Source organism: Euleptes europaea, chromosome 1 (genome assembly GCF_029931775.1).
Source record: "Euleptes europaea isolate rEulEur1 chromosome 1, rEulEur1.hap1, whole genome shotgun sequence".
Taxonomy (NCBI): Eukaryota; Metazoa; Chordata; class Lepidosauria; order Squamata; family Sphaerodactylidae; genus Euleptes; species Euleptes europaea.
In genome coordinates, this window is record NC_079312.1 from 142019012 (window position 1) to 142044516 (window position 25505).

The 25505-nt window shown below is 42.1% G+C and overlaps 1 protein-coding gene across 2 annotated transcripts; it reads right to left on the bottom strand.

The window, feature by feature from the left end:
- Positions 1-1167: 1167 nt before the first annotated feature.
- Positions 1168-24809, bottom strand: PRKAR1A (protein kinase cAMP-dependent type I regulatory subunit alpha). Of its 2 annotated transcripts, none has more exons than XM_056859513.1 (12): positions 24788-24809; positions 22315-22388; positions 21647-21832; positions 11822-11995; positions 10683-10774; positions 10503-10564; positions 8737-8783; positions 7204-7362; positions 6023-6083; positions 4223-4344; positions 3431-3512; positions 1168-2097 (listed from the first exon to the last, which is right to left on the bottom strand). In XM_056859513.1, the coding sequence occupies exons 3-12, from the start codon at positions 21821-21823 to the stop codon at positions 1925-1927; spliced, it is 1149 nt and encodes a 382-aa protein (XP_056715491.1). In that variant the 5' UTR covers positions 21824-21832; positions 22315-22388; positions 24788-24809; the 3' UTR covers positions 1168-1924. The 2 variants fall into 2 exon arrangements, with proteins under 2 accessions (XP_056715491.1, XP_056715500.1); XM_056859522.1 differs by lacking the exon at positions 24788-24809 and adding an exon at positions 22980-23007.
- Positions 24810-25505: the final 696 nt, after the last annotated feature.

Sequence of the window (25505 nt, forward strand, 5' to 3'; positions counted from 1 at the left end):
CAGCAAAACTACAAAAGGGAGTAAACAGCAAGCTAAAAAGATGCACTAGTGAAACTTGATTAGAAAGCCTTATAAAAAATGTGCATTTTGTGGCGCTCTAACTAGCTTACACAGATTTAAATTTTTTTCTTTTTTTTTGGTGCTGCAACAAGGATCAAATCAAGATTCAGAAGTAACAAAGGTATATGGAAAAAAATCCCTGGATAGATTCAAGCTGAATAAAAATTGAGAAAAAGGTTAGCATTTATGGACTCCTGAGGAGTAAAGGTGAAAATCCTCATCTTGCAAAGATCTTTAGGACAAATACAAGGAATTCACAATGCGTATTTTACATTTCATCCTTACCTAAAAATGTGGACATATCAATAGCTTCCTATAGCTTCTTATTCTAAGGCTCCTAATTCTCAAACTTTCAATATGATTAGAAAACATTTTTCCAACAGCCAACAAGTCAGAAAAGTGTATACCAGGTCCAACTGTCTAAAAAAAAAGATATGAGGGTCAGTGGGAGTTGTAGTCATAAGGAAGTTGCATTACTAATGCAAAACACTTGCTGTCACTCCCAAATAAAACCCTACTCAAGTTTTAGACAATTTATAAGGACAATTTTATAAGGAAACTCAATCACCTACATTATCCAACTGTGACATTCCATAAAGCTAATGGGCAGCACTGGGTGCACACAGAATATTGTAACACAAACCTGGTAAATACTGAAACACATTTCAGACTTGACAACAGGGTTAACTTTTCATAAACAGTTCTTGTTCTGTCAGATCAACATGAGAATCCTGGGCGAAGCAAAATAAAACAAAAACCTTGTGTTGTTCAAAATGAAACTGTTTTTAAAAGGCTAGAAGTTATTAAAACTTCTGCTTGAACAAGAGAGTCTCAGTAACAATGTAAAGTTTGACAGGAAACAGGTCTTCTGCTTTCTGTCTTTCACATGAAACACAGCCATGTCATCTTCCTGACAGAGATGGTATATTTTACCCTCCATTGAATGCCGGCTATGAGAAAAGAACCAGTTAATTCTCAGGTTCCAGAGAAGCAAGCTTAGAAGAGATACACAAAAAAGCAAACACAAAGGATGAGCCCTTCAGATTCCGGCTCTACATTCAGCACAGAGGGTGTGCCATTTGGTACTAATCAAGGGGCACACAATTCTTATGCCAGTGTGCACACCAACAGCTATATTCAGGTGTTTAACCCATTGGTTAGCTTCTGAGAATCTGAAAAGAAAAAATTAGAAGGGGCAAATATATGAACATTCACAACTGAGAACAGGCAAAAAAGGTCAGCTGTGGCAAAGATGAGCAACACTGGCAGCATTTTTGCCAAAACAAAAGCTTTTACACAAAAAAGTTAATAACCAAGTTGTCTTCAACCAACTGGTACAGGAGCACTGAATTCTCAAACTTCTAACTCTGGTTTTAGTAGGAAGTGAACTCAGCAAACCAAACCAAAGATAACCATAACATTTACACTAGCAGTTCAGCTGAGGGGACAAGCCTAAGAGAAGTACTGTAGAAAATGACCACAACTTAAGAAATGTAGGATTCGCCAGTTGAGAAATGTATGCCTCTTAATTTTCCACTGTTACATCCTTACTTTATGGCAATAACCTTGGTGTCAGGAGATATCCCCATCAAAAAGGAATGACAGTCATTGCCCATGTTGGACACTGTAATTGCACAGGGAGAAACAGTAACAGCAAACATCTCCTTGTAACTTTCTGTTTATTTTAAATGGGATTGGGAGCACCAAACTAATGCTGTAAAATTTAAAATGGTGCCATGAAGAGCAAATGTTTTCCTCCCACAAACAGACAGGAAGCTGCAATAGCCAGTGGCCATGTGGCTCTGCACAAGAGTAATGAAGCAGTCTGCATTTGTGAAGCATGTATTTGAGAAGGAAGGAGACCTCAGACAGACAGTGAAACAAAACTGTTGTACTGCTGGATGTTCCGTTTGAGAATATCAGAGCATGGACCCAAGACACGCTCAAATCGGGGTCGGTCGAGCTTTACACATTTCAATGGGCCACGAGCAACGACAGTGGCAGCACGAGGACGGTTCATCAAGAGCGCTATTTCACCTACAGGAACAAAACCCCACAATGTTTAACAATGTATATTTCAAAGTAGTTTCAGACCAAGCAATAGAAAAACTGATTTTAAGAGTAAACAAAAACAGACAGTTCTGGTATTATAAGTAATCTCTTAAGCAATCTTTCATCCTGTTGTTAGCTTTTGTTGTTGTTGCCATCAAGTAACTTATGGCAACCCTGTAGAGTTTTCAAGAAAAGAGACGTTCGGAGGTGGTTTGCCATTGCCTGCTTCCATGTCACAACCCTGGTGATCTGGGGAAGTCAGCATGGAATTGTCCCCAACAGGTCCTGCCAGACCAACCTCGTTTCCTTCTATGATCGAGTGACAAGCTTACTGGATCGAGGGAATGCAGTTGATGTTGTTTACCTAGATTTCAGTAAGGCTTTTGACAGGGTTCCCTATGCCTACTCATTAAATTTGCATATGACACCAAGTTGGGAGGAGCAGCGAACACACCAGAACATAGAGATAAAATTCAACGAGATCTGCACACACTGGAAAAGTGGGCAGATGTGAACAAGATGCAATTCAACAGGGATAAGTGCCAAGTTCTACATCTGGATAACAAAAATGAGGGACATGCATACTGGATGGGGGATACACTTCTGGGTAGCAGTGTGTGTGAACAAGATCTTGGGGTACAGGTGGACCATAAGTTAAATATGAGCAGACAGTGTGATGCTGCGACAAAAAAAGCTAATGCGATCTTGGGGTCATGAACAAAGGCATAACATCCAAATTGCAAGATATCATAGTTCCACTGTACACTGCATTGGACAGGCTTCCATGACGTGAGTGGGGATTTCAACCTGGGTTTCCCATGTCCTAATCCAACATCTTAACCACACCGGCTCTCATGATCTTAGAGCAAGTACCAATAAACTGCAGGTTATTAATACACTGCAATATTATTTGGATACACCAAGCTACAGCTTTTCACTGGAAGTTATATAGTCCAACTCAAAGTTTTAGCCTGTCTAGCACCCCAGTGCTCATTAATATCAAAGCCTGATAAACTCATCTAAAATTTTGTTTCAGAGTTCATTCCAATTTTCTTACCCATCCACTGAAATCATATACACTGATTTCTCACTGCAACTTGTGTATTTAGGGTTGAATAATGTCAGTTTCAATGTTTCCTGACAGGCCAGTAGAATGTGCTGCTAATTCATGCCCCATCTCAGTGCCATGTGAGCTTGTGAGGGCCTTACGTTGTAGGGCAGAGCAAAACATAGGACAGCATTTCTACAATATGTATTATTCAATCTATACTCCTAAATTTTAACATTTCAAGAAACACTGAAAACTCAGAAGACTCACCAAAATAATCAGAAGGTGCAAGCCTGCCCACTTCAACAAATTCTTCATTTTCTGACCTGCGCTGTAACACAGCAGCTGTGCCCTAAATGAATTACAGCATTGATTAAGTTTTCAAAGGGAAGCTAGAACAACGTCATCAGTTTTATGACACTTTCACAGAACTAACAGTCCTATTAAGCAACTTGGCTTACCTTGTCCCATTAGCTGAAACGAAGGATACCCAGAAAGTGAGATTAATGATTTTATACACTACACAAATGTAGTGATCATGTATGAACACCTATGCCAGGTTTGTTTTTTTAAGACTTTGTTTTCAAACTACTGGGAAATGTGTATTGATTTTCTGCCGTATAGGAAGTAATTTGCCAAATAGATAAATACAAGCTGGGGGCTTGTGAACAATTGTCAGGGTGGAGGAATCAACGAGGATTCCCCCTTCTTAGCTGAAATTCAGCGGCTCTCAATATTCTGTACTCCTAGAGTATATTCAGTCATCAGGCTGGGTTCGGTTTTTAGGGGAAGGGGCTTTGATCCAAGTCTGCTTTCTGCATACTTAGGGAATTCCCTGAGACCTTGTCTGTGGGTGGACAGGTTTTTCTTTTGTGAGTGCCACAAGGGCGTTGTTAGACACAGTGATTAAAAACTGTAATTTCTGAACACTGTTTATAAGTACATTTAAAAAACAGAATTCAAACTGGTATTGGATGGATTTTAAAGTTACAAACCCAAAGAAGAAACCAAGACAAATACCACTAGAATAATATGCAACACAACTTTGTTACTTTTGCTCACCTCAAGTATAATGAAGAACTCATCTCCTGGCTCTCCCTGCACCACAATCTTCTGGCCATCCTCAAACTGTACCGGTTCTAAAGCATCAGCCACTGTGAGACGCTCCCATTTATCAAGGGATTCTAGATATTTGAAAAGATTCATCTCTTAGCTTCACTTGAAGTATTGCAGGTTTATAATTTTGGCATCACACATGGATATGCAACTCCTACCCACTCCTCCATTGACACAGCAGCCTATTCTACTACAACCACTGAGTTTAAGTATCCTTTCACTTTTAATCAACTGACTGCTCAAACACATTGCCTTGTGGTAGGTTAACAATACCCAAACAGTGACCAGATCAGGGCTCTTCATAACACTTTGTGGATAATCGCTTTTCAGGCAGCAGTTGTTGGCAATAGTGAGAACCAAGAAGATGCAGTCTGGGTATCTCCAACACTTTTCAGGAAAAACCAACAGGCGGATTCTCCCATCTTCACTTGCAGCACTATGGAAAATGCTCAGACACAAGCCTATACTGGTGGCTTGATAGAATTTCTATTAATATACATATTTTTGGTAAGAGAATGAACAAGTGCCCACATTCAACAACCAAATGGGATTTCTTAACAGCCATGTTTGTTTTCATGTAAAGTTCTTTTCTCCTATCACGCCTACTCACCGATTCAAACAAGATGGACTTGGACATTTTAAAATACTTGCCATGAATGCTTGCTGGGTGACCTTGGGCCTGCGGTCACCCTCTTAACCTAACCTACCTCAAAGGGTTGTTGAGAGGATAAAATGGAGGAGAGGAGAATGGTGTCAGCTGCTTTGAGTCCCCATTGGGGAAAAAAGCAGGGCATCATTGAAGTCAATAAAAATAAAATAAATATCAAATACACACTTAATACAGATTACAAACCCCTGCTGCCACTGTTTACAAACAGTATCCTGGTGTTTAAAAGCAGTTTTAAAATTTAAGCTTGTAGGTACACTATAAAATGAAGTCAACTACTTTATGTCTAGCACAGGCAAGAAAGCCAACACTAACAGAAAGTGAATACGGTACTGCTAGCTGCTTCTACTTATCACCTAGCTACTTTCTATTATCATGTTTAGGCTGGCATTTGACTAATTTCGTTTTTTATTTTTTGGCAGTCTTAATTGTGATTTTAAATTGTGATCTTTTTTGTATTTTTTTAATTGCTGTTTTATTTACATTGTAAGCGATCTTGGAGTCTACAATATAGAAAATGTTAAAAATAAAAATAAATCATCAGAGTGCAAACAGGTTTACAAAACCGAGCAGCCAGCACCAAACACTTATGGAATATTGCCCGAGCTAAAATTGTTCTTCTTCCAGGAAATGCTAATTGAAAGACTGGTAAGGGAAAGTAGGCTAAAAAGTGATAGGGAGGTATAATTAGGGAAGACCAAGATCTAAGAAGTATTGTAAAAATGCATGGGGAAAATAAATAATAAGGTAAGGGAGAGAGCTCTGAGAAAAGAGAAAGCAGCAGCCACCAGGTCCTACATGCAGCAGCACACAACCAAACATAAACTTGCTTTTGCTTTCTTCAGTAACCTGAGCCAGTCACTAAGGTAAAGTTTTACATCCTAGTGGTGACCAGGCACTTGGAGAGCTTTGCAGTTCTCTCTGGATACATAACAAAAACCCCACTTTATGGCACCAATATAGTCAAACAGAACAGCAACAATTCTGCAAGGCAGGCATGATATTTATTTTCGTCTTATCAGAAGGAAGCGTTCTCACTCATACAACACTGCCATTTTACTGAGAAATTGTTTACTCACCCAATATTGACACTTTACTTAAAAATTCTTCATACATCTTTCTCTTTCTCAATGTGCTACCCTACAAAGAAAGCACAGACACATCCATACATTATTTTTCCTCTATAATATTTTAGAGTATCTTGACAAGCCTCAGAAGCAGCTAAAGATTTTAAGTCCCATATTTGATTAGTATCAACCCTACGATATCAGTAATTACAACTACACTGCCTGTGTATATGGCGGTTCAAATCCTTCTTATGATAGCTAATAATTACTAACAGAATTATCCTCTATACATTCATATTAAATGGTCATAACTAGGGTCGTGCACACAAAAAAAATCTGAACATTCAGCTTATTTTTGGGTTCACCAACAAAATTTGAGCCCATTATAGTTTATGGGGACTTTTTTCAAAGCTCCTGTGGGGGCATTTTGGAGGTACAGTCTCATCTAGCTTTCTTTCTTAACAGCTACTTAAGAAATTGAAAACTTTAGTATATGACACTTTAATGATCCATAAATGTGAAACAAGAAAAGATGGCATCTGTTAGCAACAAAAAACCTAGCATGAAACCAAGTTCCAAGTAACCAAGTTCTAAACATGACACTAGATTTTCTAAAGATATTTGCAAACAAATTCATGTTTTCTTTTGCAATCACAGTTAGAACTAATAATCATATTTAATTGACCCACAAACCAAACAAAATTAAACTTTTAAGCACATGCTTAAATTTGTCTAACTGCAACCAGTGGATTTTACTGTATTTCATTTTGACTGGATCATGCCTTAACTATATTTACCCAAAATCTAAATATCTAAAAATTATAGGAGGCCTTGCCTCAGTTGCCAACAGGAGGTCCAGGGTGGAGAAAAAGGGTATCAGGACAGAAGAGAGAGGAAGCAGAGTAAGATTAAAGGGAAGGAACAAAGTGTTTTCAGAGCAGAAAGATGGGGGTGGAAATGGGAGTTGACAAGGGTGGCTGGAGGAAAAGCAGGAACCAGAGTAGTCATGGGGGCTAGGGTGGATAAAGGGGACATGGCACAATAAGGGCAAGGGAGGAAGAATGAGATTTGTTAGGTCCTCTGTCAAGACAATTTAAAAACAATTCAAAACTTTAAAACAATTCAACTTAAGCACACATACACTCACAAAAACATCCCACAATAATTTCCTCTCAAAAACATAGAACACTTACCATAAGGATTCTTCTGTAACTATCTCTATCAATACCCCACAGTTTCACATTGGTTTTTGCTTTGACAGTCGCTGCTCTGGGTGTCCCATAGATCAGTGCAAGTTCACCAAAGCTGCCCCCTTCCCCAACACTGGTGGCCCATTCATTGTTCACATAGACCTAAGCAGGTGAAACACACAGTTAAGGATGGTGGAAACATTATATTCACAGTAGCAATACCTGAAGAATAATAGTACCGTACTTAAAATAAATCACTTCAAAAGGATGTGCTAACTAAAGTAAGCTACTACATTAATTTGTTTGGTAATTTTAAATATTTTTATTGCTTGTACACATTTGTGAGAACAGAATAAGCTAATAAAATAGATATTAAACTCTGGAAGCAAATTATTTAGAAAAGTGTTTCTTCCAAGTTTATTTGAATCTAGATCTTTTATTCTACAGTCTTAATTTAACCTAACAGGCAGGCAGTGATATCTTGACCAAATATTTAAATATATTTATATACTGCTTTTCCTAAAATAAGCCCATAGTAATTTCCAGACCCACACTGTTTCTGGGGACAATACTTAAAAACATCCAAAAGAGTCAATATAAAAAAACATTCAACCAAAGGACTTTCTAAAAAGCTCTGCCTTGCATTTCTTTCTGAGCAACAGAAGGGATAATTCAGCTCACATCCTTCAGAAGCACACTGTATTAGGGACAGCTGCCACAGAAAACATTCTTACCCAGACTGTCAACTTCTCTTAAGGAGGGACAGAAAAGAAGACCATAAGTTTTGCCCAAGCACAGAAAGGCAGCAGCCGTCCTTCAAGCATGTGGGTCCTAAACCATAAAGGACTTTAAAGATCAAAAACAACACCCTGAATTGAACCTGGAACAAACTGGTAACTGCTGTAGTGGATCTGATACAGGTGTACTAACAGGGATAGTCCAGCTGATTCCTGTCAAACAAACATGATGCTACATTCTATACCAATTTTAGTTGGAGTGGTCTTCAAGGACAGTGCACTTAAAACAAGTCACAATAATCTAGTCTTCAGGTGTTGTTTTTCAGCCAGGAACTACTGAAAAGAGGCACTCTAACAGCACCAGCCATTCTTCACTGCAAAGCTGGAACCAAGAGCATCCCTACATTCTTAAATGAATCCACCAGTGCTAAAGACATTTAATCTAAAGTAGGCATTGAAATCCCCACTAGGATACTAGCCTTCCTGACCAACATCACCTCTATCTTGCCAGGATTCAACTTGTTTGTCCTTAGACACCTGACCATGACATCCAGTTAATACTCTAGGACAAAAAGATTAGAAGATGCATATTTTACATAAAGTCAAAGGACACTGTTAACATGGTAGAAAGGAAATCCAGGCCCATGATATTTATGTAACAACGTGGACATATGCCCTTTTCTATTACTGCACACTGGACTGGATCCAACAATGCCGTTCCATTTTAGGAAGGCACCACTGGATCCATCCTATAACCTGAACCATCCAAGGGTAATGAATATAATTTAGCAAAACTTACATCCATTTCTCCTTGATCAACAACATAGAAGTTATCCCCTTCATCACCTACAGAGGAATTTTTAAAAAGACAATTTAAAGTAATTACTAGCATAAGTAGAAAGTGCACACACAGTGGTCATTATGTCCCAGCTGCTCTTAAATTATTTCAAGCCAAGACATTGGCCCAACTTCTATATGGGACCATGACAGGGCCTCCCTCCTCTCACTTTGCTCCTTGGGAATGGGTGCAAATGAAGTTCTTGAGAGCTCTTCAACTTCCCTGCTGTGTGTCAAATGCTATTCTGAGTCTGGAGATGGGCAAGATCAAAGTAGAAGCTAGGGTATGTCTTGCTGCTATCTACCTCTGGCTTAAGTTAAACCTAAACCCTCAAGGCCTAACCCTCTTGATTTTTCAAGATAACTACCAATCTATGTGGCTGAAGGCAGTTAGAGGTAAATTGGCTGAGTTGGGTTTTTCCCCTCAATAGACCCTGGAAATGGGGTATGATCAGGCAAGGCAAGATAGAAAGCAAAGGATATTGGATACGGAGTGCCAAAAAGATTTAGAGGAGGCACCGACTTTTCTATATGCAGAACAGTATAGATTCGTAGCTTCTCCTGCCGCCTCTCTCTCCCAATCAACCCTTGCTAGATGCCAAGCTCTTCCTTCGGCGATTTTGGATGGGAAATACAGAAAGGTTCCCTTGGTGGATAGGGTATGTCCCTGAGTTTTAAGGGAGATCAAAACAACAGAGCATGTTCTATTGCGCTGTCCATTATACAAAAAGGTTTGATTTAAGTTTACTTCCCCCTGGCATGGCAGGCATCCCGGCCATTCAGGTACGGGGTGTACTAAAATGATGCTCATAGACAAAAACCCACAGGTTACAGCAAGAATGGCAAAGTTCTGTGCAGCAGCCTGTAGAATCCGTCAGATGCTGTTGAGAACTTACGCCAACAATTTTAACATGTAGTAGATGGCCCAGGCTAGCCTGATCTTGTCAGATCTCAGAAGCTAAGCAGGGTCAGCCCTGGTTAGTATTTGGATGGGAGACCACCAAGGAATACCAGGTTTGCTGTGCAGAGGAAGGCACTGGCAAACCACCTCTGTTAGTCTCTTGCCATGAAAACCCCAAAAGGGGTCGCCATAAGTTGGCTGCGACTTGACGGCACTTCACACACACACATAACTAGTTTACAATAACTGTGCAAACAACTAACTTATAATCTGTGTAAACCTGTGGTTAGAGTGTAAATCTAGGGGACTCTGGTGAAAAATTGTGAAGAGCTGTGCTGTCCATGACTGTTTTTAATAAAGACTGATTATTGATTGAAGTGCACAAACTATCTAATACTTCTGGCAGCATGTACTAGATCATATCTTACACTTTGCATTATCTGAAATACCCACTTTAAACTATGTTATAATACATCCGTGCAAATGAGTAATCACACTCTATTCATACATTAAAAAGATGGAAACAAATATTATTGGGTAGTTGAGAAATCTTAAGCAAAATGCTCTATCTCAAGGGCCAGGGCTGCAAAGAATTTTCATTTCAGCACAAAAGCAAGTCAAGGAGCACATGGTAGTAATTGCACTGGACAAAGACCTAGCTAAACCATTCTGAATTCTATACCTGGAATTTATCCCAATGTTTTTGTAGCAAAGGTTTTGCAGCTGTAGAGCAGCTTGAAACTGCATGCATTTACTGCTTGTAAGACTGGGTACTTTATGCTAAATAAATAGTTTAAGTACTATTACATACAAATATGATTACTTGCCTTGCTGTATCACAGTCTCACCAGCAATATAGGTAACCGGAAACATGGCATCAAAAATGTCACTGCAAAAGAGTTCAGAGTGAATAACATGTGGAATCATGGTTGAAATGGCCTGCTTGAGGAGATCAGGAAGTTTCCCATGCTTCTGGCATTCTGCAAACTATGTGAAACATTTCCTACCTTCTTTCATTGTCATCCAGATGAGCAAAGAGCACATTTTTCTCAATAGCTTTTGCCAAAGCAGCCATAGTTTTGTAATCTTTTGGAATAACCTGTAGAATGGGAAAGACCCATGCAGCTTGGATTAAAAACTACAGAGACAAATTTTTTTTTAAGTGAACTAATTTCTAACAGCAAGCCACAATTTTGCCTGCCCCAATGCCATCCCTCACTCCCTGCACTGTTAAGGCCACTTGTCACACAACGTTATCTCCAGATAGGAAGTTTCATCTTTTTTGAAACCACAATTAATTGAAAAATAAAAGCTTTTCAAGGTTGTTGGTGTTTTTTTACTTCATGCAATTACATCTGTATTCTCACAGCAAATACAGAAGGGAGAAATTGTCAGAACTGAGTTTTACTCTCCCCAGCTCAGGGCTGACAAAGTGACAGATCTTTAGACATCTTTCTGGATTCAACACTGCTCACAACAGCCTCAATAGGGAGAAAATGACTTTTCCTTTACCTCTGAGAAGCCAGGAGTACACCCTTGATTATCCAGGACAAGCTCTAGGGAATGTAGTATCAAATACAATCACTGTACGGTTATCACTGAAAAACTAACTAGGAAAACTAGGACACAGACAATGAAAATCTTACTTCTCACACTATTAATGATTAATATCAAATTTCTATCTCAGGATGTTAACTCTGCTGCATGCACCTGATTATTTCACCCTCCATCTTACTGACATATCCCCAAAGATGCATCTTTGTACCAAATACATAAATCCCCAAAGATACATGCTTATAACTCTCCTGGCATCAAAATTTCTGGCAACTACATGCAAACTAGAAGTATCATTAGGGGATACGATTTGTGTCACTGGAGAGGTTACCCTCGAGGTTGGGCAGACAACAGAGCCACGGAGGGAGGGATTGTTTCCTCCAGCCCAGCTTTTACTTACAAATGCTTCCTTTACTGACTAGACAGCAATTCAGACCTATGTAGGAGAAGTGCAATGCCAAATTGCCATGAAGTTAGGTATGCATTATGCTCTAGTGCTTTACTTCAAGAGAAAAGCTGTATTTCACTTTACTAATTTTGGCTAGGCACAGTAAATTGAACAGGTTGTTTTGGGAATAGCTGGATACAATACCTTTCTAACATAGGATGCAGCATCCTCTTCTGTGTAAACTTCGGCACTGATAGCACCACGCCTTCTGCGACCCTTTACTACTGGGTTCATCGGTGGTGGTGGTGAAATCTCATCTTCACGTGAGTCAGTACGAGAGGCTGCTTTCTGCTGATTCATAAATTGTTTTGTTTCTTCCTGCAGGAAAAAAATTGTTAAGTAATGCATGGAGCAAAAAAACACCACTACCATGACAGCAGCTAGTAGGAAGACAGTCTTCTTCCTTTGCTATTATAAATTAAAAGGGAATACAACAATTCTTCCTGGGAATAAATTAGTTCTGAAATGAAATACATTTTTGAAAATTTTCACCAAGTTCAAATTTTAGATCTTTCCATATTGTCACCAGCAAACAACTCATTAAAAGGTTACAGAATGTAGCACACCACTGTTTGAAATACTACTGTCCAGATTACATGGAGGATTTGAATAAGCAAACCCAGAACTTTTGCTCAGGGCTGTGTATGTGTGCATCTATCATTTGATTAATGCACAGGCACATTTGCACGCATACTGAAAACCAAGTAGGTTTTTTAACAACAATTCAAGGGTCAGTAAAGTATACCTTTTACTCATAAGCAGTGCTCAAGATGCAATATGCAAGCATCTAAGTTACATAGAATTCCTCCTTAAACTGCATGTTCAAGCAAAAGACATTACAAAAATGAAACACACAGATGTGTCAGCAAGGAATTCTGTGAGATAAGGTTTAAAGAGACTGATTGTCAAGCTGAAACTATGAATTAAGCTGGGAAATAACGCATGGGATGTGCATCTTGTGTCTTGTGGTGACAGAATATAAGTAAAATGTTCAAAGAATTAACTGATTTAACTTTTGCCATTTTTATATTTAATCTTAAATAAAGCTAAACCAAGCTACTGTTCTCCCAAACAATGTTAGTCACCTTGGAATTAATACTTATGCCAAAATAGTTATAGATCTCAGAATCCTAATAATCCTCTGTGCTGGTTAAAATATAATAATCTTAAGTGCACCAAAAGCATAGATATACACCCGAGGATCAGGGCAGTTTATGCCCTGAACACACAGAAGAGTACCAAAGGACCTCTTCATACTTCCTAGCATTTGGAAGTTATTTCCAAATGAGAACTGAGTATTCAGTGTACAAAATGTATTCAAGAAGCTATCTGCCTAAAAATCAAGAGAGAATCTTGCAGCACCTTAAAGACTAAGAGTTTTACATTTACATCGGCCAGCACTAAGAGTTTTGTAGTGGTATAGGCTTTTAGAGATTAATTACACTTCTCATTCAGTTGCATGATAGCCATTGTTTGGCAATGTGTGCAGTATTTATATACACACAAATATATAGAGGAAAATGGTAAAAATATACCGTGTGTCTGTGGCCCATGACATGCAAGAGTTATAGCCTGTGAAAGTTTTGTGTAGAGTTCAAAAGTACACAAGCTACACAATAATGATTTTCTCTGTAAGCTTATTTCTATCAACCTGCTCAATGGCAACACACAATGCACTACACTTGAAACTGATATCAGAGGATGGGCAAGAAACAGCCACAAATCCCATCATCATGTCTGCATCAGGTACAGCAGAGTCAGTCCTTGCCTGCAGCCATTATCGATGGGGATGCAGAAAGCATCTGGGCATCCTTCCATCCTTAATTCAGTGACGCTGAGAATTCTGCCCCATGGAATAATTGTATTTTTAATGTAATGTTAGTTTTAAATATTAATCCTTGTGAGCTACTCTGCAACCAGTTTTGCAAAAAAAAAAAAAAAAAAAAAAGGAATACAGTAATTTTTACTCCAGAGATTCTGACATACTGAACCTGAAGTTGGGTAAAGAAGGCATACTAGCTTGTTGAATTGGAACAGCATTACTCTTCTCTTTCCCATACTCAGGTTATAAGAATATGAAACATACTAGCATTTGGAAAGCTCATTCTTACACCAGTGCAATTTTCTGGTCAAGTTACCATGTTCTTTCATTGCTGTCAAGTAGTCACAGCTGACTTATGGCACCCCCCTAGGGTTTTCAAGGCAAGAGACTTCGGAGGTGGTTTGTCATTGCCTGCCTCTGTGTTATGACCCTGGTATTATTGGAGGTCTCCCATCCATATACTAGTCAGGGTCAGGGCTGAGAGTGTGTGACTGGCCCAAGGTCACCCAACAAGCTTCCGTGGCGCAAGTGGGGATTTGAACCTGAGTTTCCCAGATCCTAATCCAACTCTTTAACCACACCACATGGGCTTTCCTGTTCCACCACGTCCTTTCTACGCTTCAATAAAGGAAGAGCAATGTTCTATCCAGGAAGTATTACTGAGCTTCTCAATGGCCAGTACATTTAAGAATTTCAGCTTTATTTTTTTCAAAAGTCACCTATTATTCAAGCTAGTGAGAAAAAGCTAATACATTAGATGGCAATATGTTTTATCCCTTTATACAGAAGGAATGCAGGATTAATGCTAACGCTTCACAATTTTAAGCCCATCTTAGGCCTTTGTGGGGAAGACTTTTAGAACGTTTGGGTTTAGCAAACGTATTTTGAAAACAGTATGCTTAATAGTTCCACTTGTAACATTTATCTAGAACCAGGATCTGGCTGAAGCTTCTAGATCCTTTTGTAGCTTTACGTCAGGCATTATAGACAAAGATGGAAAACGGAACCTTGGCTTACCTGTGAAGGTTCCTTCTACACTGAGGGAGGAGTACTGAGTTCCTATGCTCAGGGAGGTAGGATCCAAAAAAACCCTTTGCTTCCTGTCACATGTGCTAGGACCGCCCTCTGATATCCAGTTCAAGGACTTCCATAGCAGAATTTTTAAAAACAGACAGATGTGCACCCAAAAGAACAAGGAGCAGCCACTGCTAAAAACACAGCTTAAAACCAAGAATTAGTAACAAGTAGAACATGAACATACTTTATTCCAATTCCCCTTATTTATTATTCCTATATATAACGTATTGTTTTCCCATTTTTATTTTTTTAATTCAGCTTTATCTGGACACTTGACATTCTTCATCTTGATCCAGTCTTCACCCTGGGCGGGCAAGATGTACTCCTCCCTCAGTGTAGAAGGAACCTTCACAGGTAAGCCAAGGTTCCGCTCTCCCACTGAGTTCGGAGTACATCTTCATCAGTGGGATCTTCAAAAGCTGACGTTCACTGGGAGGGAGTCTTCATTGATCATTTGATACAACATTCTGGAGGACTCTCCTGCCGAATGCCGCATCGGATGAAGAATAGGCATTGATCTTGTAGTGTCTTATGAACATAGAAGGGCTCGACCATGTCGCCGCCTTACAGATTTCTTCCACGGATGCATGGCCATCAAATGCTGCTGAAGTAGCGGCGCTGCGGACTGAGTGAGCGGTAATTCCTAACGGCACTGGTATGTTGCTAAGTTGATAGCACAGCTGGATACACTGTTTGATACACTTGCTGATAGCTGCCTTTGACATTTTGCAACATTTATTGGGTGATGAAATAAAAACGAATAAAGACTCCGAGCGCCGTCCTTCTCAAAAAGATGCATAAAGCTCTTTTCACGTCCAGAGTGTGCCAGTTCTCCTTTGGATGAGAAGGGTGAGGGCAAAAGAATGGAAGATGGAGTTCTTGTTGTCTATGGAACTTAGAATTTACCTTCGGGATAAAGGCCGGATCTGGATGTAGTACTACTTTATCCACGTGGAAGATGCAGAGGCTTTTTCTAGATGACAAAGCCGCCAGTTCCAACACCCTTCTAGCTGATGTAACAGCCATGAGGAAGAGAACTTTCATCCTAAGTTGACCCAGGGAAGCCTCCGGTAAGGGTTCAAATGGTTGTCGAGTCAGAGCCTGGAGTACCACGTGAAGTCTCCAAGTCAGAAATCTATGAATTGTCAGAGGAGAGATGGCCGAGGCTCCTTTCAAGAAAGTGACTATGTGGGGATGCCTTGACATTGGGTAGCCATCCAGTTGGGGAACAACCGTTGCGATCGCTGTCACCTGTCGTTTGAGAGTAGATGCCTTCATCCCTTGAGCTAATCCCTCCTGCAGAAAGTCAAGCAAGTTGCCAGTGGAAATGGTCACTGGATTAGTATGTTTTCTCTCGCACCATCTAGCGGGAGAAAACATATGCGCCTGGTGGATGGTTTCCTGGGTTCCAACATGGTGTCGACGACCTCTGAGGTATAGCCCATCTCTAGCAACCTTGACCTTTCAAGAGCCAGGCGGTCAGCTTTAACCAGGCTGGATCTGGGTGTACTAAGGGGCCCTGTTGGAGAAGGTCCTGGACTGGAGGTAGGGACCATGGCTCCTGAATCGATAGCTCTCTCAGTGTCGCGAACCAAGGTCGTTGGGGCCATCGAGGGGCTATGAAGATGACCAGGTCCCTCTCTTGTCTGATTTTTCGTAGAGCTTTGGAGATCACTGGTAGAGGTGGAAATGCGTAAAGGAGACCCCGTGGCCACGGGGACAACAGTGCGTCTATTCCCTCTGCCCTTGGATGCATAAATCTTGACAGGAACCTTGGGAGCTGGTGATTTTCGCCTGTTGCGAAGAGGTCCATGATGGGTCTTCCGAATTTCTCCATTATTTGAAGGAAGGTCTCTCTCTTCAAGGACCACTCCCCCTCGTTCACCTGCTGTCGGCTGAGCCAATCTGCCTGCTCGTTTAGTACTCCTTTTATGTGCTCTGCCCTGATGGATGCCAAGTGAGCCTCTGCCCAATTCAGAATTGTTATGGCTTTTGCGTGAAGGGAGGAGGAACGAGACCCGCCTTGCTTGTTTATGTAAGCTTTTGCTGAGACACTGTCCATTCTCAGCAGGACGTGACTGTTCTCGATTCTTGGCTGAAACTCTATCAAGGCTTTACGGATTGCCCATAACTCCAGCTGATTTATGTGGAGGTGTCTCTCTTCCGATGTCCAACGACCCTGTGCTACTTGTTGCTGCAGAATCGCAGCCTTCCAAGCTGGCATCGGTGAAAATCTGGATCGTGGCTAGGTTGTGGGACCTGGTCCACCACCTTAAGCTGTCCTTCACTTGTCTCGGGACGGTGAGGCGTGGGTTCCTCTTTTGAGTTATCTGCAGTTGAAATGGCTTGAGAAACCATTGCAGGTCCCTCATGTGGAGGCAAGCCCATGGCACAATCCCTATGCATGCCACCATTTCCCCCTGCAGTCTGACTAAGGACAACAGGCTGGAGGATTTGGAAAGAATCACAGTCCTTGTCAACTTGACAATGGAGGAAATCTTGTCTGGAGGAAGGAAGACTGCATTCTGGTTCGTGTCTATGAACACCCCCAGGTGATGGATGAACTGGGATGGAGAGGGTACTCTTGATCCGGTTTACCAGGAAACCGTGGAGCTCTAGAGCCCGGAGGACGGTCTCCGCGTGCTGTAAGGACAGTTGTTCTGAAGGAGTGCTCACTAGGATATTGTCTAAATATGGGAAGACGTGGATCCCTACCTCACTCAGGTGAGCCACCAACGTCACCAGCACCTTGGTAAAGACCCTCGGGGTCGATGAGAGACCAAACAGGAGGGCCCGAAACTGATAGTGATTGAGGTTGTACGCAAAGAGGAGAAACTTTCAGTGCTCGGGGTAGATGGGGATGTGTAAATACGCTTCCGTCAGGTCTATCGACGTTAGAAATGCTTGGGGACGGAGTGCCTCTATGATGTACCTGACTGTCTCCATCCTGAAACGTTTGAGCTGGATAAATTTGTTGATGTGCTTTAGATTTAGGATTGCGCGCAAATCTCCATTTCTCTTCGGAACGGTAAAGAAAACGGAGTATACCCCGGCGCACCGTTCTGTCTGGGGGACTGGTTCAATTGCCCTGATTTGAAGCAGGTGGTCTACGGCTGCTTGATTGCGGGCTATCTTGTCCGGTTTGGAAGACGAGGGGGAGAGAAAGAAGCAGTTTGGGGGGGGGGAATTTGCGTAGTTCTAGGCTGTATCCCTTGTGAATAATCTTCTGCACCCAAGTGTCTGGGTGAAGGGAGTCCCAGGTATTGGCAAAAAGCTGGAGTCTTCCTCCCTCTGGACTGTCCCAGCAGTCATTGTTTCCTGGGTTTCTCACTAAATCTGTTGGACTTGTCCAAGTGTTGTTATGGCTGGAATCCCTTGTTAAACCTGGGGCCCTTGAGAAAGGATCCCCTTCCAGAATTCCAGTTGTTCCTTCTGTTGTCCGCTCTGCCCCTTGCCAGGGTGTGAGAGGTTCAGAAGGGACGAAAGGAAGAAGAGTAAGAGGTCTTACCTTCTTTCCTTATGTATTTTGGCAAGGCCTTTCTTGTCTTTCGTCTCGACTAGTATGTCCTCTAGTTTAGAGCCAAAGAGCCAATCACCCTCGAATAGGTATCCTCAATTAAAAAATGAACATTTTCAACATTACCCGGGGTAGTCCCAGTTGCATGAACTCCAGAGGAGCCGGCATCACTGGGATCAAGTTCGCCCTCGTAACCTCTAGAGGCCGAACGGGGAGTTGCGGTGGCCATCTTGTCTTTGCGCATCTTTTTCGCGCCATTTTGAACGTCTCCCGGCTGGAGGCTCTGTTTTTGTGCCGCTGCCTGCAAATTGGGCCGATTTGCTTGTTTTTCCCCTTTGCGGCTCTTGCACGCCGCTAGGGAAAGCTGTCGGGGGGGAAAGGAGTCCTTCAACTTACTCCTCGTCTCCTGACATTAATTCCTCCGAAACCCTATCTACTCTCAGACGTATTGTAAACGGAGGGGGGGGAGGGGGGGAGACAGAGGCAAAGACGAGGGAAAACTGTAGATACAAGAGGAAAAGGCTGCTGGGTGCACACAGGCCAAGATTAGGACAAAGAAAAAACACAGAAATAAAGTTAGACAGGAATAATTATTGATGTGCAAAGGCTAGGAAAGAAGGTTTGCTACAGAGCTAACCACAAATGCTGCTTCTCCCTCTAACACAGGAAGAGAACTGGATATCAGAGGGCGGTCCTAGCACGTGACAGGAAGCAAAGGTTTTTTCGGATCCTGCCTCCCTGAGCATAGGAACGACAAAACCTGCTGATGAAGATGTACTCCAAACTCAGTGGGAGAACTTGACAATTATACTTTTATAGACCCAGTGCCTTGCAGCCAATGATTGCTTTCTATCATCAGAATGTACTGCTGCTGGGTGTATGAGTGAGATTTCTACCAATCAACCTCTTCCTGCAGACCCCCCGATATCCCACAGCACTGTTTGTTTCTGCAGGTCCTCTGAGCCCCACTGGCAGCACTTGGAAGGGGAAGCTGACAAGAGGCAAAAAGAGTGACCGTATCCCCTTCTCCCTCCTCACTGCAACCCACATGGCTATTATTCCACACAGGTCCTACAACCCTAGGAATCAACTGACTGGATCCAACCCAGTTGAGGTAATCTGGCAGACAAATTATCATTTGCTATCTGAACAAAGGATTGTCCTCGGCAGTGAAAAATACACTAAACATGTAAAACAGCCAATGCAGTTCTGGTGACATACCCTTGACATGCATGCTGTCCTGGGCAGAGTGATTTGCTCAGTGTTGTTCTTCAAGAACTGAATGCTTCCCCCTCCCTGGAGCTACATAGTTCACTATACCATTGTAAAGCTTAATTATCTAATTTAGCACAAGTTATTAAAACTACATAACAATTTCAATGCAGAGTTTGCTTCACCAATCCTGCTTGCTTGCCTTTGGTTTCCAAAGGATGACCACAGAAACATACAGGGCTTTAAGACATTCCTGAAGAAGTCACAGTTAAGCTAAAACTAAGGCCCAAATAAAACCACAGCTAAAGACGATTATTCCCTAATAGTCCTGTCCTATCTCTGAGACAGAGGCAGATTCTCTTGCTAGAATAAACACAGGAATATGCTCAGGGAAGAGGCTTGTAACTGCAGGAGGATCACAAACATACCAGACCTACAACTTTCAGTTACAGTGGTAGAAGGGAGGAAACTGATTCCATTTATCCTGCCCAATCATTTGCAGCCTATGTAACAATGGACAATGAATTACATATAACCTGCAGCATGTTTTCTTATCTTTGAGTAAAAGCCATTATACTTGTCCTTTGTAACTAGCGCAAAGGGACACTGCTCAGCACCCCATGACAACCCCAGTCAGGGGAGGAATTTCTCATGTGCTGCTGCCACTAACTTTGAAACAGGCAGAAGCAGCACAAGAAGTTCCCTGCATCTGCCTGCTCTAGCACAATATGAGAGAAACCTCTGTATTTCTGAATTCTCTAGCATGCATGCCAGTACCAAATCTGGGAAGCCTTGTTTATCCGCGCACCACTATATTTCATTGACTGAGCAAACCAACTTTTTTTTTTGCATTATTAAGTCACGGGGGTTTCTTGTAAAGCTAGCATGTTTTGTCCATATTTCCACAGTATTCATCTTCTTGTCAAGTATAACTGAACTGCAGCACAATTTGCATTTTATCAGAAATGGAAAATGACGCTTGTAAACCTGGAGACTTTTTGAAACCTAGTTGATCATGAACCCTTGGGTACAGTTTAGTTAATGCTCAGCACAACCCACATGGTGGAAAACAGCACAGTAAAAAGTACAGCCTTCCAAGAGCTTTGAAAACAGTAATTAGCTGATCACCAGTTTAACAGACTAAACACACCATGCTTACGATTATGCTAACATTGGTTTGGCCCCTTTTTTTTCCAATGGCTTAAAGGTGGCAGCTTTTTATGCAATTGAAAGAGTCCTTAGTAGTAAACTGGTCTGAATACCTCCTACTGACCCCTAGTGCTTGCAACATTAAGGGATGGAAGTACTTGATTTCTCCTCAGTCCTAACGTATCTCAGGCCTCCAACTTCTTGCAATCTTACAGTTTACATGGAGTATCACAAGAGAGCTTGTACTTAAGAATGACCATCTCCCTTGACAGCAGAACTGTATAAAGGACATATGAAAAGAGCTTAAAGGTTCTGAAATGTGAGCTAGAAGTACAGTTTTATGGCTGCAGAACAGGTATTTTTACTGGATTATGGCTTCCTGCTCCATTCATTAGACTAAATATATAATTATGATGACTCAAGTGCAATAGTGTCATTGCTTCACTTTATGAGACGTACATGAGTCAAAACCCAGAAACTTTTCCTACTGCGTAAAGCAAGAACTGAATGATTGAAGTTTATGTTCTACTTACAGATCAAAAGAAAGTGTTCTTCTGGTTAACCATTATAGCCCTTAACCACTGCAAAAGGTTCATCTGAACCACTCTAGGCCACAGTGGCAAAGTGCAGTAGCAAAATTTCAGTAGGCACTCCACCCTGTTAAAGGGACTTTAAAGCCTTTCCTATTATTATTATTATTTTGGGCCAGGGGAATGATCACCCTCTACTTCTTTCTGACTTTTGGCTATGATACTGCTTTCATATAGATTTAGGGGTTTAGTGTCTTTTCTTGCCCACTCTGAAAACCTCTGCTACAGCTGATGAAAAAGGGCTATTCAGCTAATATATTAAGGGCTATAAAATTATCTCAAAGATGCACAAAGACATCGTTTTGCCATGCAGTCAAGTCAAGAGTTTAATATCTTACATAGAGAAGTAACTCTAGTTCCTTTGAAGCCCTTTTGCACTGCTAGTTTATTTTTTCTTCTCCATTTATAAAACCATTATTGCACAGATTTCTTTTCAATAAATTACACTAAACTAAATTAGGAAAAAAAATTTTGTACGCTACTTTTTTAAACAGTTCAAATGCTGATTACTTTAGGCCCGAAACAGCATTCACTGAAAGTTATTCTGAAAGAGGCTACAACGGTTTTTGTCATTCTCTCCCATTCCCCAAGCTTATTTTTACCTTCTCCAGTCTTTCAAAGTATTCCCGGAGGAATCCCATAGGTCTCTCTGGTCGCACTGTACATAGCTGAACGATGCAGTCTTTCAGAAGGGGCTGGATATTATGTTTTTGAACATAGTGCTCACATTCACGAAGGCTACGCTCCTCTTCACTGGTGGTGCTGGCAGAAGCCGCCATTGTTGCTGTCTGAAAGGAAGACATATTTTAAATATTCCAAGAGATACCCAGCTGTGTTGCCACTGCACATTAATGTTGACAGCAACCAGACACTAATTTATCTACAGGAATAACTAATTAGCAGCCATGGAAACATATGTTGCCAAACTGAAGAGGTGCTTGGTTCATGCGCTTGCTCTCTAGGCCAGAAGTACTTGAGAAAAACATAATAGAAAGAAGTTAAGACACACGTGTAGCTCTGCACTAGGTAAATCACTAGTTGCACTCAAAATCACAAGCTACAGCAGCATAATGTGATAAAGCAAAAAAAAAATCAACATTTAATCCCAGCTCCTAGGCAAAGGTTTACCAGTAAAAAAATGTCACAATTCACTAACAAAAACAGTCAGTAATTTTTCCTCATAGTTAGGTTACAGAGGATATTGTTTTGTCAATATCCTCCAAAACAATATCCTCCAAAATTAGAAGCAAGGCAGCTACTCAACACTTACTTGAAGGGGAAATAACAGCAACAACTACAGGTATGCACAGAATTTCAAGGACAGGATGTTGATCCCAGTATCACCTTTCAAAAAGGAAGGAAGAAGTAAGAAAGTGAACACCAAACTCCAAAGTGTTACTGACCTATTAATACATGTCTTCCTATGTGACAAATGTAGAGACACTGCACATATGTCAGTACACTTGTAAGAAACTTGTGCCTCTGATTTCTGTTCCTGAGGATTATACAAGGGCTAAAGATAATGCTGCTTTGCCACAACTCCAAACACACCTCATTAACTATAAACCCTACAAAGAGTCTAAAGAACATGGTACACCTGCTACTAGTTAAACACAAGCATATGTGGCATTTACATTAGGATGCCTTAGAAGTCCTGCAGTTGCTCCTTTCACTTTGACAACTTGCATAACTAATGTCAATAATAAATGCCTTAATTAACTGTCCAAAAGTTATTCTGTGGCTCCATGACAGCTTGCAAATTAGTCCATGGAAAAAGCATCACACTGTTGATAGACAGCAACAGGCAACAGTGCTCAAACACAACTGCAAAATAACAGGTAGACCACAAGCTTCTGGCACTTTAAAGTATATGAAATTTCATGTAACATAACACTTAGCAAAATAAAATAAATAATAACATACCCAAAATATCACCTTTGTACAGTGCTATGATTTTGCAACAAGATTCCCTGGGAATGACAATTTGGTGATAAGGTTTAGTTAGTCCCAATATAAAAGACACAAATCTTCAAGTCACTTCACTGAATCACACTTGCAGGGGCTACCACACAAATGATGCTGGGGTTACTATAAGGGGATGAAAATAGAATATGGTCTTTATGAGACTGGTTCTCTCCAAGACCCCTGGGTCAATGTATTGTTAAATAAAGAAAGGATGTGAGAGAGTTACTTCTCACAAAAGGAAAACTGATGCACCTAAAATAACATCTCCCATCTTGCATAAGAGTTTTAAACAGCAAATCAACAGTCTGATAGTAATAAGCAAATATAACCAAAACAGCTTGTAAAAAATCTGAATTTCTAAGGTAAAGGGTCCTAACTTCCTTCTAAAACATCAGATGCAACTAACACAGTCCCTCTGTATCTGAAGATTGACAGCTCTAACCTGGAGCAGTCCTGTCATTCAAGTTATCTTTCCATAGCTTCTATAAAAGGTTTAAGTAACCTTCATTATGCTAGAAGGCAGCTCAATTAAGCTGTGGCTCATTTCCCCAGGATAGGTAAACAACTGTTCAAGAGTTTAGCAATTCTGGGCTACTTTGAAGATAGAACTATTTCTACTAATATGACAAAACTTTCCCCACTTAATTAAGAACCATGCACGTCTGGAGAAAAGACTCTATTGCGTGAAAAGCTGTGAAAAATAAAGAAATTATATGCAACATAAACACCTTTAAAACAGTAGAAAAGAGCAAGAGTCCAGTCGCACCTTAAAGACTCACAAAAATATTTTCTGGCAGGGTGTGAGCTTTCGTGAGCCACAGCTCACTTCTTCTGAAGAAGTGGCATCTTCTTCTGAAGAAGTGAGCTGTGGCTCACGAAAGCTCACACCCTGCCAGAAAATATTCTTGTTAGTCTTTAAGGTGCTACTGGACTCTTGTCTGAAGAAGCGAGCTGCGGCTCACGAAAGCTCACACCCTGCCAGAAAATATTTTTGTGAGTCTTTAAGGTGCTCCTGGACTCTTGCCCTTTTCTACTACTGCAGACAGACTAACACGGCTGCCCGCTGTGAATTACCTTTAAAACAGAAGTACTGCCTGAAGCTGAATTCAAAGTACTTCTGAATTGTTCTGGCTCCGTTTCTCTCTCTGATGGATACAGATCGAACGTATTTCCTGCCTTGCCAAATCAACCCCGTGTTAAGGAGGCCTAAACCCCCCCCCCCGACCCTAACGCTACTCGGAACAAAACGCGTATTGTGCTTACAAGGAGGCCTGCCTCCCAACGATCGTGCGGGCCTTTTGCAAGCCACGTTAACGCAGTTCTCCGCCCCTAGCTTAGAGCCAAAGTTCACGGCTCCTAACACCGAGCCACCCTCCCCCCACACACACGCAAGGGGAGAGTTTGATCCAGCCGCCTTCTCTCAACCTACACGGCGTCATCCCCCCTCCCCCTCCCCATGAACTCCCCAGAGTCCCTCCACTATCCAACGCCTTCAGTACCCGAAAACCGCCTCCCATCTGCGAGGCCCTCTTGCCTCCGGCTGCACCGGTCGCCACCCTCAACCACTCCGAGGCGTCTCTTCAGGAGACCCTCAGCTTCCCCACCCCCCCACCCCCCGTAACGTTCTTTTACCTCACACCTTAGCGGCGATTTCCCACCCCTCGCCAGAGGCCTCCGCCGCCGCCGCCTCCTTCGACGCCCCGTTCCTCCTCAGGTACGCGCTTCTCTCGCCGTGCACCCCTCCGCCCGCAGGTAACCAGGGCGCAACTTGGACTTACCGCGGACTCCAAGCCGCAACTCCCTGCCTGGGCCTCTCCTCCTCCTCCTCCTCCTCCCCCTGTCCCGAGTTGCGGAGGCCTCCTCCTCCTCCTCCTCCTCCTCCTCCTCCTCAGCAATCGCTCCCACCGGAAACCAATCTCCCTCCGCCAATCGCCGCCCGGCCTGACGTCAATGAGCCTCGCTCTCACTTGGCGAACGGTCGCCGCGGCAACCTTAAAGGGGACGCGCCGCGACGTCGCGCCGCTCCCGGTTCAAAGGGGAGGCCGGGAAAGAAGGGAGGGGGCGGAAACCGCTCGCCGGGACGGCCTCTCCCTTTAAAACTTCTGCTGACGTCAGGCTCGGGGAGACGGGAGCGATCGCCGTTTCTCTTTAAAACGCGCGGTCGCTTGAGCCTCCTTTCTTCCCTGTTCCAGCCAGGATTCAGCCAGGATCGAACGCACGTCCGTGCGTTCGATCCTGGCTGAACCCTGGCTGGAACAGGGAAGAAAGGAGGCTCAAGCGACCGCGCGTTTCCGCCCTTTGTTTCTCTCCTCGCCCCTTGCGCGTTCTACGCTGCAGCAAAGTGGTTAATTCCCTTAAAGCAGATGAGCGTGGAGTCCTCAGAAGAGTGGCAGATGGAGAGGGGACTACCACGTTGGTCTTCTGGATTCTAACCGCGCCAGCAGCCGCAGTTGTTCTGGGTTAATTCCAGGGAGTGCAAGGGCGTGGTTTATTTTT